We start from the raw sequence: 18,259 nt of genomic DNA on the forward strand, positions 1-18,259 counted from the left end.
AAGAAACATACAGTCTTGCGTTATCCTGATGGAAGATTATGTATTTTCTGTTGACTAATTCTGGACGCTTTTCGTCGAGTGCTGCTTTCAGTTGGTCTAATTGGGAGCAGTACTTGTTGGAATTAATCGTTTGGTTTTCCAGAAGGAGCTCATAATAGAGGACTCCCTTCCAATCCCACCATATACACAACATCACCTTGTTTGGATGAAGACTGGCCTTTGGTGTGGTTGGTGGTGGTTCGTTTCACTTGCCCCACCATCTCTTCCATTCCACATTATTGTACAGTATCCACTTTTCATCGCCTGTCACAACTTGTTTTAAAAACAAAACGTTTTCATTACATTTAACTAGAGAATTGCATGCAGAAATACTGTCAAGAGGTTTTTTTTCTGCTTAACTTACGTGGAACCCAAACGTCAAAGCGATGAACATAATCAAACTGGTGCAAATGATTTTCAACGCTTGATTTAGATATTTTGAGTATGTCAGCTATCTCCCATGTGGTATAACGTTGAGTGTTCTCAGTAAATGTCTCGATTTGATCGCTAGCAACTTCAACTGGTCTAGCCAACCTTGGAGCATCGACCAGCGAGAAATCTCTAGCACAAAACTTTGCAAACCACTCTTGACACATTCGATCAGTCACAGCACCTTCTCCATACACTGCACAAATCCTTTTTTGCATTTCAGTTGTGTTTTTACCTTTCTTGAAATAATAAAACATAATATGCCAAAAACGTTACTTTTTTTCTTCCATCTTCAATATTAAAATGGCTACACAAAAATTCACCAATTTTGATAAGTCTTTTTTTAAATGCACGCTGATATGACAGCTGTCACATACAATCTAATAAAATTGTTTCAAATGAAGTTAAAGACAACTAAGTGCTACTAGAGCCATCTTATGGAAAAAACCAAATGAACCTTCTGGCCAACCCGATAATATATGCCCAAAACAGAATTAAGTATCATTTTCCTGAGAAAACCACTCTTTTGATGGTATGCATACTTGATATCAGTTCATTATTTAGCACCCATACCATCTCCTGAGTTAGAAACTGTGATCACTTTTCACTCTCTCCTCTCCCTTCAGTGTCTGCTCATTTACCAGATCCTGCTCGCTTGATCTCAGAAATGTCTTTGGAATCTGGCCATTTCTTTCATTTCCACTGTTACAATCCAGGCCTTTATCTCTTACCTGGACCACTATAGCTGTTCTCTCAGATTCCAGTCTTTTATCCACAGAATTATGGATAAAATTATGCCAGCAGAATTACTTTTCTGTAAAACAAATCTCATCATGTTACTCTCCTGTTTTAAGCACTCCTTTTGGCTCTCTTTTTTCCTATAGAATTAAGTCTAAATTCCTTAGATGACTCAGTCTTTCAGAGATCAGCCTGACCTCAGCTCTCATTGTTATTTCCCACCCTTCCCTCTCTCAGACCTTATGTTCTGAGCCACTTGGTTGTTCATGCCCCAACAAAAATGTCAGACCCTTTGTTGATGCCTGTACTTAACAATACATGTGCAGTTCCCCTTTGCCTGGCAAATTCATTTAAGACTCATCCCCTCACTGAAGCATTCCTTGCTTCACCTAGTAATTTACTCATGTGCTCCCTCACTGTTCCCATGGTACTTTGCCCATAGTTCTGTTAAAAGCACTTACTGTATACTATATCAATTTATGTAACAACAGCTAACATTTTATGAGCCCTTACTATGTGCCATGTACTTTGCTAAGTACATTTTATGTCTTCACCTCACAACAGCCCTGGTAGTGTTGTGAAGTACTATTAAGAAACCCTATTTTACAGATGAAGAAAATGCTTAGAGATATTGAGTAACACACCAGTTTCACACAGTTGGTAGATACAGCAAGAGAATTAGAACACAGCTCTGATCTGTCTTTAGAGCTTATGCTCTTAACCATTATGCTCCGCTAGTTGGCATCTGAAGGTCTGGCACTATGTCTTCATTTAGTCCACAAATATTTATTGAGTGTCTACTGTGTATTTATCATTGTTCTAAGAGTTGGGGATATAGTAGTGAACAGAAGAAACAAAAATCTATTGTTATGAAGCTTATTCTAGTGGTGGGAGACAGAGAAACAAAACAAGTAAATTTTGTAATATATTAGAAGGTGATAAATTTCGTGGAGAAAAAGCAGATAAAGCGGGGTGACAGGAGCTAAATATGGTGGACAAGCAAAGCTTCACTGAGAAGTCATTTGAGGAGAATCTGAAGGAGGTGAGAGAGGGATCATCTGGCTATCTGGAGGAGAATAACATTCCAGGTGGAGGCAGGTGAAACTGATAAGGCAGGAGTCCTGGTATGTTCAGGAAATAGCACTGAGGCCTGGGTAGCTGGAGCCAGTGAGCAAGGAGATGAGTAGTAGAAAATGAAGTCACGGAGGTGTAGATGGGCCAGTCATAAGATGTAGGACACTGCAAGGACTTTGGCTTTTGCTCTGAGAAAGAAGCCAATGGAGGGTTTTTGAACAGAGGATGACAATCTGACATATTTTATTCTGGCTTTTAAATATTGAGAATAGATTATAAACAGATAAGAAATATTTATTTTGGTATTTCAAGTAGCATACCATATCTGGTATATAGTAAGTGTTAATAAATACCAAAAGGCTTACAAGTTTTGAAAGCAATCCAACTTTAAATGACATTTTTAGATAATCTGGATATTTGGATATGGATTTGATATTTGATGATACAGATGGTATTTTTTACGTATGATAATGTAATGGTAGTTAAATTTAAAAGATTACTAGTTAGAGATACATATAGAATATTTACTGATAAAATGAGTGATGTTTAGATTTTGCTTTAACTGCTCCAGCAAAAATAAGCAAATACATAAAAGTGGGAGGATTGAAAAAGCAAGGTGAATAAAATGTTGATAATCATTAAAACAGGTGATGGATGCATGGGTTTCATTATACTGTCTACTTCTGTGTATATTTGAAATGTTCATAATAAAGTTTTATATATACATTATATTTACATAGAGATATAAATATCTCTCTACATATAGATATCCAGAGAGATATAGATAAAATATATAACATTTCACTTGGTAATTCTACCTTTAAAAATCTATCATAAAGAAATGATCATGTATGCCCGAAGATGTAAGAGGATTTTCATATTAATATTCTCACAGTAGCTAAAATTTAAACAAACTGAATTTTTAATAGTTGGAAAATAAAAACTATGGTATAATCCATACAGTATAATACTATGCAGTCCTTAAATTCTTTTCAAAGACTACTTGATGACATTTAAAATATTCTAAATAAATTGTAAAGTGAAAATAGCAGAATGAAAAAGTAGATATAATATTATCCTAATCTTGACTAAAAATATCTATAAATATAGATTTTAAAATTTTAAAGAAATACACTAAATTATAGCTAGTAGTTATCACTAGCTGGTAGGGTTTTAGCTCATTTTTTTATTTGATTCTTTATACTTCTCTGTATTTCTAAAATTTTCTTTAATAAATTTACCTGATTTTATTAAGACAAACAACAGAAGATACTATAAAAGTCTATGGTTTAAGCCTTTGACCCTTCTATTAGGATAAACAAATAATAAAATAGGGATAAAAGTTCATGCTCCAGGATGTTTGTTGAATTGCTATTTAGCAAAAAATTGGAAATGTCTAAATTACCAACAAATTGGAAATGATTAAATTATGGTGCATCCATATGCAGCTAGTAAATGCTTCCAAAGAGTGAAATACAGAAAGTGCTCATGTAAAATAAAAAGGAAGATACTGAATCATGTGTACAATGTGATTTCAATTATGTTTTTAAAAAATGAAAGATTGAAGATGGCCAAAATTTTAGCAGATTATAGGTGGTTTTAATTTTAGTTTTTCTACTTTCTATGTTTTCTGAATTGTCTATACTGAGCATGTATATTACTTTATAATCAAAAATACATTATTTAAGTATTTTGAAAATATGTAGAGTACAATGAAAAGAAAATGGATGATTAAGGAGGAAAAAAAAGATCTGGGATCACAGCTAGGGGAAATATGCTGAGGAGTTAATAAAATGAAAATGATTATTAAACAAAAAGTTGAATTTTATGTAACAGGGCAAGAAGCCTGTTTAGTTTTGTCTTCCAGCAGTACTCACTAATCTAGCAATAAAATTAGGGGAAGTAGCTGTAATCATCTAGGATTAGGAGTGTTTGGCAAAGGGTCAGGGCATCTGTGTTGCTGGTCTACCTCCACAGTGAGTGTGAAGATGTTTTTATAAACTGTAAAGTTGTTAACAGAGAGCAGTGGTAGTTTTTATCTATCCCCATGGCCACTGTCCTATTTAAGCCCTCGTTATTCTTACTTAAACTTACTGACTGCTTTTCCTGCCCCGACTCTCTTTCCAAACCATCTTTTACATTATTGCCCAGCATTCTCTTTCTAAAGCCCCAGTCAGATTGTGTTATTTTTGCTTTTCAGAAACCTGCGTTGGCTCTCCATCACCTTAGAATGTCTGAATTTTTAAGCCACAAATCCAAGGCTCTTTATGATCTGGTCTCAAAGTACCTTTCTACCCTAATCCCCTGCTTTATCTCCATATACGTTTTTCTCCATCCTCATCATCCTACCTACCCTTCCCTAAATATGCAAGGCTTAGCTAACATTCCGTATTTCTGCTCAAGTGACATCCCTTAAAACATTTGAGGAACAACCTCTGGACTTACAGTTAGATGACTTGTACCTTTGCTTTGGTTCTGCTGTTTACAGGTGGCTGCTTGACTTTTAATATGTTATTTTGACCTCTTTGATTCTCAGGTTTTTTGCTTAATTTCTTCATCCTCATAATGGTAATACCTACCTCACAGGGTCGTTAGGATTCATTCAGATAATGAATACAAAAGCATGTTGTAAACTAAATGCACGGCACACGTGTATGGCATTATTTTCTACCTACCTCTACCTGTCAGGATGCTTTTGACTTCAAATAATAGAAATCCAACTGAAAATGGCTTAACAATGAGGAAGCCAGTCTGGAGGTAAGGCGGCTCTAGGGTTGGTTAATTCAGCAGCTCAGTAGTGTCATCAGGAACACAAGGTCCTTCCATCCTCTTGCTTTGCTGTTCTTTCTCTGTTGTTCTCCTGGGCTTGGTCCCCTCATGGTAGTAAGATGACTACTGCTGTCTTAGGTGTCACATGCAGACAACAATGTTCAGAAGCAGGAAAGAGGAAGGTCCCTTTAGTATACCCCTTTTTAAGAGTGAGGAAATCTTTCTAGAAGCCTCCCCTATCACCTCATCCCCCAGATGTACTTGCCCTCATGTCGTTTGATGAAAATTATAACATATGCCCATGCCTAAACCAGTCATCACTGGAAAGCGGAGTGAGCTCATCTTAATTAGCTTAGACCAATCATGATCACCCCCTGGTGCTGGCTCCCACCTCTCCTAAAGGAAGAGATGCTCAAAAAAGGACAAAGTAGGGACTCTGTTAGGGAGGGAAAGATTGTGATAGCATGATGTCTTCAGGGATGATCCTGGTTTATTAAGGCAAGGAGGTGAGGAAGTAATAAGTAGTAGATTCAGCATAAAGGGGAGTCAGCTTTTAGTGGATCACGATTTCAATCAGGCATCATATAAAATGAGAGAACAAATGGGGTGGGAAGAGTATGAAGCTTTTGTTTTTCTAGTTTTAACATTTGTTTTCATGTCTAAATAGGTATGCAGTGGAGCTGATGAAGACCCAGATGATAAAAATGCACCATTTCGACAACGGCCATTTTGCAAATATAAAGGACATACTGCTGATCTCCTTGATCTTTCATGGTCTAAAGTAAGAAATTCTTTTTTTTTTTTTTTGGCTGCATTGGGTCTTCGTTTCTGTGCACGGGCTTTCTCTAGTTGCGGCGAGCAGGGGCTACTCTTTGTTGCGGTGCATGGGCCTCTCTTGTTGCAGAGCACAGGCTCTAGGTGCACAGGCTTCAGTAGTTGCAGCATGTGGGCTTAGTAGTTGTGGCACACGGGCTTAGTTGCTCGACGGCATGTGGGATCTTCCCGGACCAGGGATCGAACACATGTCCCCTGCATTGGCAGGTGGATTCTTAACCACTGTGCCATCATAGAAGTCCTAAAGTAGGAAATTCTTATTTGAATTTTGTATTCTATGTAACTATTTTAGGATAAAAGCAAATGTTTTATTTGTATGATTGTCACAGTCAGGTGTTTGAATGTTTGTATATACTTTGTGGTAGTTACAAATTAATCAAAGTTAAAAAAGAGAAATGTCAGATTAGGCTAATAAGAAAATGTTTATATTACTTAACAGCTTCTATCTGGATCTGTCTATATACTTGTATTTGCTTCTTTTATAAAATAGTTTTGCAAAGTAACTATCCTCAGCAAAATGGATATGACTTCAGCTACAAAGGTGAAGTCTGACCTATCTAATCAAGACTGTTTTGGGGATAATCTGCTACATTCATGAAATTATTAATTTAGGTTTAATAATTATATTCTGCAGATCAATGGTAAGTCTTCATTTTGTAATTTTTTTTCCTTAGAGCAAAATTTTAGAAGTAGAGGGGCTATTTTGCCACCGATCAAATATCTTAGCAGTTTGCAAAATTTTTAAGAGATATTTTAAATTTTATTTAAGGTGTTTGAAGCATAAAGTAGTTTTTAGAATTTTTGCATGATTCCTTACACTTTCTTTGTATTAAAATTTGTCAGTAATCAAAATCTAAAATATATTAAGAATTTGTGGGGGAAAGTAATATTTAAAAGCTTTAAATTGAGAAAAGTCATCTGAGTTAACAAAATACTAGCAAGGATACTGGTGATGCCCATATATTTTAACTATATCACAAAGATATCACTGGTATATATTGGCAAGTCAGCCTTTCCCTGAGCTCCAGCTTTGAATCACTCCATTTATGAATTATGCTCCTATCATATTTCTTTAGATGTGTTATGGATGCATTTCATAACATTTTTCTCTAACCTCCTGGAACAAGCTTGGGCCTCACCTGGTAGTCTGGTTTTAAATTGAGCCCCAGTTGTATCTTTGTACTCTCTCCCCGCCCTGTGTGAAATCTGAGTTGTCGGAAGATGGAAATTTAAAGTGTCCTTAATCTGATAATCGTATTCATCTCGAATAAAAAGTACAAAGCACCTTATTGGGAACCCTGCACTCATTTTACTTTCTTAAATAAAGCAAACCAATCTTTTTTGTGAAATGTAACACCAACTGAAGATATTAATTCTCCACTGATGACTGTATCAGTCAGTGTTCTCCAGAGTAACAGAACCAAGAGGAAATACATACATAGGAGGTTTATTTTAAGGAATTGGCTCACACAGTTGTGGGGGCAGGCAAATTTGAAATTTGTAGGGCAGGCATTGAAAACTCAGCCGGAGTCATGCTGAAGTTTTTTTTTTGTTTTTTTTCCCAGCTTTATCGAGATGTAATTAAAACATTGTATAAGTTTAAGGTGTACACAGTGATGATTTGATATACTTACATATTGGGAAATGATTACTACAATAAGGGTAATTAACACATTCATCACCAAAAATAGTTACCTTTTTTTTTGTGGTGAGAATATTTGAGATCTACTCTCTTAGCAACTTGCAAGTATATAATACAGCATTGTTAACTCTAGTCACCTTGTTGTACATTCATGCTGGACTCTTAAGGCAGAATTTCTTCTCCAGGAAACCTCAGTTTTTGTTCTTAACGCCTTCATCTGTCTGTGTACTCTTTTCTTAAACTTTCTTTTTTACTTAACTGTTTATCTATGTACATTTCTACGTCTTATTGGCAACAAGATTCTAAGCCCCTCAAGAGTAGGGATCAGCTCTTACTTCACTGTTGTTTCTCTTGAGTATCTAGCACAGTTGATGTTTATAGTGGGTTTTCTGTTTGTTGAAGACTTGTTTTGTGCCACGTAATAAGAATTACCTTGTTAATACTGAAAATAACAATGCTGTGAGGTAGTTGATATTCCATACTGTGGATTAGAAGACTGGGCCTCTGACCCATCCAAGATCAAAAAACTAGTTATGGGTAGAACTTAGATCTGAATCTAATTTTTTTGACTTGTAAGATCATGCTTGGTTCAAAAAAGCTATTTAATTTCATTTATTTAATAAATATTTATTTTTGGATTGGGTTGTTTGTTTTTTTAATATTGAGCTGCATGAGCTGTTTATATATTTTGGAGATTAATCCTTCGTCTGTTGATTCATTTGCAAATATTTCCTCCGATTCTGAGGGTCGTCTTTTCGTCTTGCTTGTACTTTCCTTTGCTGTGCAAAATCTTTTAAGTTTCATTAGGTCCCATTTGTTTAGTTTAGTTTTTATTTTCATTTCTCTAGGAGGTAGATCAAAAAAGATCTTGCTGTGATTTATGTCAAAGAGTGTTCTTCCTATGTTTTCCTCTAAGAGTTTTATAGTGTCTGGCCTTACATTTAGGTCTTTAATCCATTTTGAGTTTATTCTTGTGTATGGTGTTAGGGAGTGTTCTAATTTCATTCTTTTACATGTAGATGTCCAGTTTTCCCAGCACCACTTATTGAAGAGGCTGTCTTTTCTCCACTGTGTATTCTTGCATCCTTTATCCAAGATAAGGTGACCATATGTGTGTGGGTTTCTCTCTGGGCTTTCTATCCTGTTGCATTGATCTATATTTCTTTTTTTGTGCCAGTACCATACTGTCTTGATGACTGTAGCTTTGTAGTATAGTCTGAAGTCCGGGAGCCTGATTCATCCAGCTCCGTTTTCTTTCTCAAGATTGCTTTGGCTATTTGGGGTCTTTTGTGTTTCCACACAAATGGTGAAATTTTTTTTTTTTTTAGTTCTGTGAAAAATGCCATTGATAATTTGATAGGGATTGCACTGAATGTGTAGATTGCTTTGGGTAGTATAGTCATTTTCACAATATTGATTCTTCCAATCCAAGAAATGGAATATCTCTCCATCTGTTGTTAACATCTTTAATTTCTTTCATCAGTGTCTTATACTTTTCTGCATACAGGTCTTTTGTCTCCCTAGGTAGGTTTATTCCTAGGTATTTTATTCTTTTTGTTGCAATGGTAAATGGGAGTATTGCCTTAATTTCTCTTTTAGATTTTTCATCATTAGTGTATAGGAATGCCAGAGATTTCTGTGCATTAATTTTGTATCCTGCTACTTTACCAAATTCATTGATTAGCTCTAGTAGTTTTCTGGTGGCATCTTTAGGATTCTCTATGTATAGTATCATGTCATCTGCAGACAGTGACAGTTTTACTTCTTCTTTTCCAATTTGTATTCCTTTTGTTTCTTTTTCTTCTCTGATTGCCATGGCTAGGACTTCCAAAACTATGTTCAATAATAGTGGGGAGAGTGGATATCCTTGTCTTGTTCCTGATCATAGAGGAAATGGTTTCAGTTTTTCACCATTGAGAATGATGTTTGCTGTGGGTTTATCGTATATGGCCTTTATTATGTTGAGGTAGGTTCCCTCTATGCCCACTTTCTGGAGTTTTTATCATAAATGGGTGTTGAATTTTGTCAAAAGCTTTTTCTGCATCTATTGAGATGATCATATGGTTTTTCTTCTTCAGTTTGTTAATATGGTGTATCACATTGATTGGTTTGCATATATTGAAGAATCCTTGCATCCCTGGGATAAATCCCACTTGGTCATGGTATATGATCCTTTTAATGTGTTGTTGGATTCTGTTTGCTAGTATTTTGTTGAGGATTTTTGCATCTATATTCATCAGTGATATTGGTCTGTCATTTTCTTTTTTTGTAGTATCTTTGCCTGGTTTTGTTATCAGGGTGATGATGGCCTCATAGAATGAGTTTGGGAGTGTTCCTTCCTCTGCAACTTTTTGGAAGAGTTTGAGAAGGATGGCTGTTAGCTCTTCTCTAAATGTTTGATAGAATTCACCTGTGAAGCCATCTGGTCCTGGACTTTTGTTTGTTGGAAGATTTTTTTATCACAGTTTCAATTTCATTACTTGTGATTGGTCTGTTCATATTTTCTATTTCTTCCTGGTTCAATCTTGGAAGGTTATACCTTTCTAAGAATTTGTCCATTTCTTCCAGGTTGTCCATTTTATTGGCATAGAGTTGCTTGTAGTAGTCTCTTAGGATGCTTTGTATTTCTGCAGTGTCTGTTGTAACTTCTCCTTTTTCATTTCTAATTTTAATGATTTGAGTCCTCTCTCTCTTTTTCTTGATGAGTCTGGCTAATGGTTTATCAATTTTGTTTATCTTCTCAAAGAACCAGCTTTTCATTTTATTGATCTTTCCTATTGTTTTCTTCGTTTCTATTTCATCTATTTCTGCTCTGATCTTTATGATTTCTTTCCTTCTACTAACTTTGGGTTTTGTTTGTTCTTCTTTCTCTAGTTTGTTTAGGTGTAAGGTTAGATTGTTCATTTGAGATGTTTGTTGTTTCTTTAGGTAGGATTGTATTGCTATAAACTTCCCTCTTAGAACTGCTTTTGCTGCATCCCATAGGTATTGGATCGTCGTGTTTTCACTGTCATTTGTCTCTAGGTATTTTTTTATATCCTCTTTGATTTCTTCAGTGATCTCTTGGTTATTTAGTAACGTGTTGTTTAGCCTCCATGTGTTTGTCTTTTTTACGCTTTTTTCCCTGTAATTGATTTCTAGTCTCATATCATGGTGGCCGGAGAAGATGCTTGATATGATTTCAGTTTTCTTAAATTTAGTGAGGCTTGATTTGTGACCCACGATGTGATCAATCCTGGAGAATGTTCCGTGCACACTTGAGAAGAAAGTGTAATCTGCTGTTTTTGGATGGAATGTTTGGATGATCTGTCGATTGGTGTAAGTGAGGTGTTAAAGTCCCCCACTATTATTGTGTTACTGTCGATTTCCTCTTTTATAGCTGTTAGCGGTTGCTTTATGTATTGAGGTGCTCCTATGTTGGGTGCATGTATTTTTTTGTGTGTGTGGTACGCAGGCCTCTCACTGTTGTGGCCTCTCCCATTGCAGAGCACAGGCTCCGGACGCGCAGGCTCAGCAGCCACGGCTCACGAGCCTAGCCGCTCCGTGGCATGTAGGATCTTCCTGGACCGGGGCACAAACCCGTGTCCCCTGCATCGGCAGGCAGACTCTCAACCACTGCGCCACCAGGGAAGCCCCATGTATATTTATAATTGTTATATCTTCTTCTTGGATTGATCCCTTGATCATTATGTAGTGTCCTCCCTTGTCTTTTGTAACGTTCTTTATTTTAAAGTCTATTTTATCTGGTGTGAGTATTGCTACTCCAGCTTTCTTTTGATTTCCATTTGCACGGAATATCTTTTTCCATCCCCTGACTTTCAGTCTGTATGTGTCCCTAGGTCTGAAGTGGGTCTCTTGTAGACAGCATATATATGGGTCTTGTTTTTGTATCCATTCAGTGAGCCTGTGTCTTTTGGTTGGAGCATTTAATCCATTCACGTTTAAGGTGATTATCGATATGTATGTTTCTATTACCATTTTCTTAATTGTTTTGGGTTTGTTTTTGTAGGTTCTTTTCTTCTCTTGTGTTTCCCACTTAGAGAAGTTCCTTTAGCATTTGTTGTAGGGCTGATTTGGTGGTGCTGAATTCTCTTAGCTTTTGCTTATCTGTAAAGCTTTTGATTTCTCCATCGAGTCTGAATGAGATCCTTGCTGGTTAGCGTAATCTTGGCTGTAGTTTCTTCCCTTTCATCACTTTAAATATGTCATGCCACCCCCTTCTGGCTTGTAGAGTTTCTGCTGAGAAATCAGCTGTTAACCTTATGGGAGTTCCCTTGTATGTTATTTGTCATTTTTCCCTTGCTGCTTTCAATAATTTTTCTTTGTCTTTAATTTTTGCCAATTTGATTACTATGTGTCTTGGCGTGTTTCTCCTTGGGTTTATCCTGTATGGGACTCTCTGCACTTCCTGGACTTGGGTGGCTATTTCCTTTGCCATGTTAGAGAAGTTTTCAACTATAATCTCTTCAAATATTATCTCTGGTCCTTTCTCTCTCTCTTCTCCTTCTGGGACCCGTATAATACAAATGTTGTTGCATTTAATGTTGTCCCAGAGGTCTCTTAGGCTGTTTTCATTTCTTTTCATTCTTTTTTCTTTATTCTGTTCCGCAGCAGTGAATTCCACCAGTCTGTCTTCCAGGTCACTTACCCGTTCTTCTGCCTCAGTTATTCTGCTATTGATTCCTTCTAGTGTACTTTTCATTTCAGTTATTGTATTGTTCCTCTCTGTTTGTTTGTTCTTTAATTTTTCTAGGTCTTTCTTAAACATTTCTTGCATCTTCTCAATCTTTGCCTCCATTCTTTTTCTGAGGTCCTGGATCATCTTCACTATCATTATTCTGAATTCTTTTTCTGGAAGGTTGCCTATCTCCACTTCATTTAGTTGTTTTTCTGGGGTTTTATCTTGTTCCTTCATCTGGTACATAGCCCTCTGCCTTTTCATCTTGTCTAACTTTCTATGAATGTGGTTTTTGTTCCACAGGCTGCACGATTGTAGTTCTTGCTTCTGCTGTCTGCCCTCTGGTGGATTAGGTTATCTGAGAGGCTTGTGTAAGTTTCCTGATGGGAGGGACTGGTGGTGGGTAGAGCTGGCTTTTGCAGAGCTCAGTAAAACTTTAATCGGCTTGTCTGCTGATGGGTGGGGCTGGGTTCCCCCCCTGTTGGTTGTTTGGCCTGAGGCCACCCAACACTGGGGTCTTTGGTGGGGCTAATGGCAGACTCTGGGAGGGCTCACGCCAAGGAGGTCTCCCCAGAACTTCTGCTGCCAGTGTCATTGTCCTCACGGTAAGACACAGCCACCCCCTGCCTTTGCAGGTGACCCTCCAACACTAGCAGGTAGCTCTGGTTCAGTCTCCTATGGGGTCACTGCTCCTTCCCCTTGGTCCTGATGTGCACAGTATTTTGTGGGGGCCCTCCAAGAGTGGAGTCTCCGTTTGTCCCAGTCCTGTCAAAGTCCTGCAATCAAATCCCGCTAGCTTTCAAAGTCTGATTCTCTAGGAAATCCACCTCCCGTTGCTGGACCCCCAGCTGCAGAAGCCTGACGTGGGGCTCAGAGCCTTCACTCCAGTGGGTGGACTTCTGTGGTATAAGATTTCTCCAGTTTGTGAGTCACCCACCCAGTAGTTATGGGATTTGATTTTATTGGTTTTTTTTTTTTTTTTTTTTTTTTTTTTTGCGGTACATGGGCCTCTCACTGCTGCAGCCCACCCCGCTGCGGAGCACAGGCTCTGGACGCGCAGGCTCAGCGGCCATGGCTCACAGGCCCAGCCGCTCCGCGGCATGTGGGATCCTCCCGGACCGGGGCACAAACCTGCGTCCCCCACATCAGCAGGCAGACTACCAACCACTGCGCCACCAGGGAAGCCCCTGATTTTATTGTGATTGCACCCCTCCTACTGTCTCATTGTGACTTCTCCTTTGTCTTTGGATGTGGGATATCTTTTTTGGTGAGTTCCAGCGTCTTCCTGTCGATGATTGTTCAGCAGTTAGTTGTGATTCCGGTGTTCTCGCAAGAGGGAGTGACCTACAAAATCTGGTCTCGCACCCCTGCGCAATGGCACGTCTGGTGCCCGGCAGGGCCGAGCGCCTGGTTATCCTATCCCCTTATGTATCAATCTGGAAGCTTTTGACAGATAGATGTTTGGTTTATGGGTGATGGGCCATCATAATGCCTAAATCAGTTGCACTACCCTCTTCTAGCTTTGAAAATTCTATGATCTATTCTGAGACATTTGACAATTTCTATTCTCTAATTTTCTTGCCTAAGGTGTGACAGGTGCACAATAGCTTTTCATTTCCATGCTGCATTATAGCATAATCTTTTTGAAGGCATTTTAAATGACAATTAGGGAATTCATGTCAGTTAAAATTCACCAGTGTTATCAATGTGAAAATAACTGAAGTGACGATTAAATGAACAGATGCGTTACATTCATAGCTAACTTCTAGTATATGCAGGCTCCAACAACCAAGGCACACCTTAGTCCTCTGTTGGCATCTGGCAGATTTCTTTCAACAAAAGTCATAAGATTCATCCTCATTTCAGAATAGGTAATGTGAAAAAGTCTTAGAATCAAAGAAATATGGTATTTAACTATTTGGAAAAAAATGGGATTGTCCAAGTGAATTGGATATCTTTGTGCTTTCTGATGCTGCATGTAACAATAGTAATGACAAAACTATTGAGATACCTAAAACTAAAAGTTCACTTTTATGGTGTAAGTATTTTTTTTCATATGGTGATAAAATAATCAATGTCAATTTCTCCGTAGAACTACTTTCTGCTTTCTTCTTCAATGGATAAAACAGTCAGGTTATGGCACATTTCCAGAAGAGAATGCCTTTGCTGTTTTCAGCATATAGATTTTGTCACTGCCATAGCTTTCCATCCAAGAGTAAGTATTTACATGTTTTTCTGTTATACTACGAGAAAGGTGAGGGAACCAGGTTTCTCTGGAGGGTAATTGGACTACAGGAGAAAAATTATTAATATCCACATAGTTAAGAGCAACTTAATTTAGTGTTTCATTCTGCTTTAAAAATAAGAAAGGAAATATTGTGCTCATCTTCATTTGAAGAGCTGGAAATATTATAGTCTAAATATGACAGTGAAAAGTCATCCGAAATCTTTAATAAGACCTGCAGGGTATAAATAAAGAAATAAAATATCCTATTAAAGAGGAGAGAGGTTGGAGACAGTGGAAGAAGAAAAGACGGCAGGTAAATAAATGAGAAAGGGAAGCATATAGGCAGGAATAGTTGTAGGAGGGTCAGGAAGGGAAGAGACAAAGAGGAAAAGGTTGAAAGAGGCAAAGACCAAAATTCATTACAAGATAGACTGAATTCCTATTTCAGGTCTGAAAACATTGTTAAACTTGAGATCCCTTCATACTCATTTTCAATGTAGAAAATCCTTTAATATCTTTCCTCTAGAAAGAATTTCATATGATTTCAACTAAATGAGAAAAATCTACCGTCATGGACTCCAGACTTATCTTATGCCCTTATAGGATAGAGCCACCAAATGCATGAGGCTAGAATAGTTTTAGTTCTTTGCAGCTGTAAGCACAAGGGATGTCACGTGTTGGCGCTGCTTCACTAGCTAGGTTGAAATAAGTGGAGGGCTTGAGCTGACCCTCGTTGACTTTCCCTCCACTACATTTGTGTATGATTACATTTCCAGTCATGTCCTCATCTCTATGTGTTTAGTACCCATTGTCTTTTTAATGCAACCTTTCAAGTATATTGACATTTCTTTCTCTCCTTCCCCAAATTAAGAGAGAAGAATGACTTTTTTTTTTCTCAATATAATTTCCCTCCCTGGGCAGGCTTATAACATGGGCAGTAATAATTCTGAACCCTTAGAGAAGATTTTATTAAGAACTTTTGAAAATTAAAAATGCTTAATCTGGGCTTCCCTGGTGGCGCAGTGGTTGGGGGTCCGCCTGCCAATGCAGGGGACACGGGTTCGTGTCCCGGTCTGGGAAGACCCCACATGCCACGGAGCAGCTGGGCCTGTGAGCCATGGCCACTGAGCCTGCGCGTCCGGAGCCTGTGCTCCGCAACGGGAGAGGCCACAACAGTGAGAGGCCCACGTACTGCAAAAAGAAAAATGCTTAATCTATGTTAATACTGTATCAGTTTTGACCATCAAGCTTTTGAGGCTTCTTTCTAAATAATACCCCCATCCTGTCACCTAAGGGTGCAACAAAAGGATAGATTTTACCCCTGTCAGCACCTGTGAGCAAAATCCTCCCACCTCTATTTTAACTATAATGTATCAAGATGGAAGGAGAGGGGTATTAGGCGGTAATAGTTATCTATGTAGTACTTTATTATTAAGGTTTCTGTTTAGTCAATAATTTTCCTATACTTTTATTTGGTTTTCTTTTGGAAACTGAAAAGCCTTATTTCTAAAAATTCTACTGACCTGGAGAATTTATGAGAGGGGCTAGGGAAGAATGGGGTGGTGTTGACATTTTCCTAGGAAATATGACTCTATCAAATAATGTTACCTAGAAGAAAGCAAGCAGAGTTATAAAAGAAATAGCAAAATGGAGATACATACACACGTGTATATATGTATGTAAATAAAATTCTGAATTGTAAGACCAAGATGAAGTATTTTTATTTGTTCAGCACTTCTGCTGGTAGACATTGAGTTGAGCCTACTGTACCATAGCCATAAAAATGCCTATTCTATGAAGGTTATCCTTGACGGGCTTGAGAAGTCGGTAAGAATAATAATCTTGAGTGGAGAAGAAAATCTGTTTCTTGTTTTGGCATCCCAATTATTTTATTTTATTTTTAATTCTTATGTTACCAAAAATTAGAGCAGCTTCATGGTAGGCTTGGTTTAGTTTAGAACAGGGTTTCTAAACCTTGGCACTAATGGCATTTGGGGTTGGATAATTCTTTTTCGTAGAGAGAGGAAAGACTGTCCTGTGCATTGTAGGCTGTTTAGCAGCATTCCTGGCCTCTACCCACTAGATGTCAGTAGCGCCCCACCCTCTAAATTGTGACAATCCAAACTGTCTCCAGACATTGCTAGATGTCTCCTGTGGGGCCAGGTTGCCCCCAGCTGAGAACCCCTGGTTTGAGATTGAGAATTTAAATAGTGAAGCAATTCTCTGCTGACAGGGTGTCAGCGGTCCAAAAATTGACTGGTTCTGTGGGCTAACTGGCATTAATTACTCTTTTATCCATCTGTTACATGTATCCCAAGGAAGGTATGGGCAAATGTACCATTTTAGGATAGTGTTTCCCAAAGCATGTTCCTTGAATTGCTAGCCCCGCTAGATGTCCCTACCTGACCCCCAAAAAAGTCGCCCGTTAAAGATTCAGAGTGCGTGTTAACTGAGAATACTGTAACTTTCTGTAACCCAGAATTTCTCAAACTTATTTGACCACAGAACCCTTCTCCTACACAATGTATACTCAAACACATTATCTATTAACATCTATACCTTGGGAAAAGCAGTTTAAGGATATGATAAAGTGATTAGAATGTCACTTCTCCAAAATGAATACTGAGGTTTCTAATTGTTGTTATTTTTAGTGACTGAAATAATGCTTACTTTAATACTTTTAAAATGAAATCTATGTATTTTAACATTATTTCTAATAGACTTAATGTATTGATTTGCTAATGAGTTTTTCTTCATGTGATAAAATGAAAGCTTCCTCTTTCGTCACATTTTTAGGATGACAGGTATTTTCTAAGTGGGTCATTGGATGGAAAGCTCCGCCTATGGAACATACCTGACAAAAAAGTGGCTTTGTGGAATGAAGTAGATGGTCAAACAAAATTGATCACAGCTGCAAATTTCTGTCAGAATGGCAAATATGCAGTGATTGGGACATATGATGGCAGGTGTATTTTCTATGATACAGAGGTAAATGACTTGTATAAATTACATACTTGAATACTTAGATACTTTTGTGGTTTGGAATAAGTTGGTGTATCCTCTCTGGGCTTTAACTGCCTTATCTGTAAATTGGGACAAATAATACCATGTTTGTCTGTGAGTTGGCTCAGATGATCTTTGAGTTTCTTTCTAATTCTGATCTTTTTAAGTTGTGATTTTTTTTTTAGCATTTGAAATACCACACACAGATACATGTCCGATCTACCAGAGGGCGCAACAAGGTTGGAAGAAAAATTACTGGCATTGAGCCTTTACCTGGAGAAAATAAGGTACTAGGTATTCAAAACCATCTGTCTCCACACTATATATAGACTCCTGAAAGTAAGTTCTTCATATCTCAGCTAAGAATATATTTCCTTTCCTATGGAATATTGCTTTTTCTAGTTTTGAGATATATTCTGTATGTGTCTAACACCCTTTTTTCGTTGTACCTTAGCACAGATTAAAAGATGGTATTTTTAACTTTTCCTTTGATTTGTTTTTAGATACTGGTAACTTCAAATGACTCCAGAATCAGACTATATGATCTTAGAGATTTGTCACTGTCCATGAAGTATAAGGGTTATGTCAACAGCAGCAGCCAGATCAAAGCAAGTTTCAGGTAAATTGGCAATGAGGAATTCCCAGAAGAGATCAGAACATTTCTCTCCTACTCCCATTTTTCCATTGATCTATGGCTTCTGTTTATATGGTTCTGTTAGTTACTTTGCAGTTTTACAACTGGTGTCTCATATTATCAGGCATACTTACATTATCCAGCTGTTTGGTAGAGTTCGAATTGCCCCTGCTCTGCGGATGAAGAAACCAA

General features: G+C 37.7%; 1 protein-coding gene across 3 annotated transcripts in view; it reads left to right on the forward strand.

Annotated features, from left to right (window-relative positions):
• The window catches only part of WDR44 (WD repeat domain 44), a gene marked incomplete at both ends in the record, with an annotated part of 82,835 nt that overhangs the window by 56,165 nt on the left and 8,411 nt on the right, over positions 1-18,259 (forward strand). For 2 of the 3 annotated variants that reach the window (XM_079727360.1, XM_079727361.1), the window contains 5 exons: positions 5,717-5,830; positions 14,296-14,418; positions 17,227-17,418; positions 17,619-17,720; positions 17,937-18,052. In XM_079727360.1, the coding sequence (XP_079583486.1) occupies positions 5,717-5,830; positions 14,296-14,418; positions 17,227-17,418; positions 17,619-17,720; positions 17,937-18,052 (647 nt within the window). The remainder of the gene's footprint in view (positions 1-5,716; positions 5,831-14,295; positions 14,419-17,226; positions 17,419-17,618; positions 17,721-17,936; positions 18,053-18,259) is intronic. The other variant, XM_079727362.1, reaches the window with a different exon arrangement.

Source organism: Hyperoodon ampullatus (assembly GCF_949752795.1).
Source record: "Hyperoodon ampullatus genome assembly, chromosome: X".
NCBI classification, from domain to species: Eukaryota; Metazoa; Chordata; class Mammalia; order Artiodactyla; family Ziphiidae; genus Hyperoodon; species Hyperoodon ampullatus.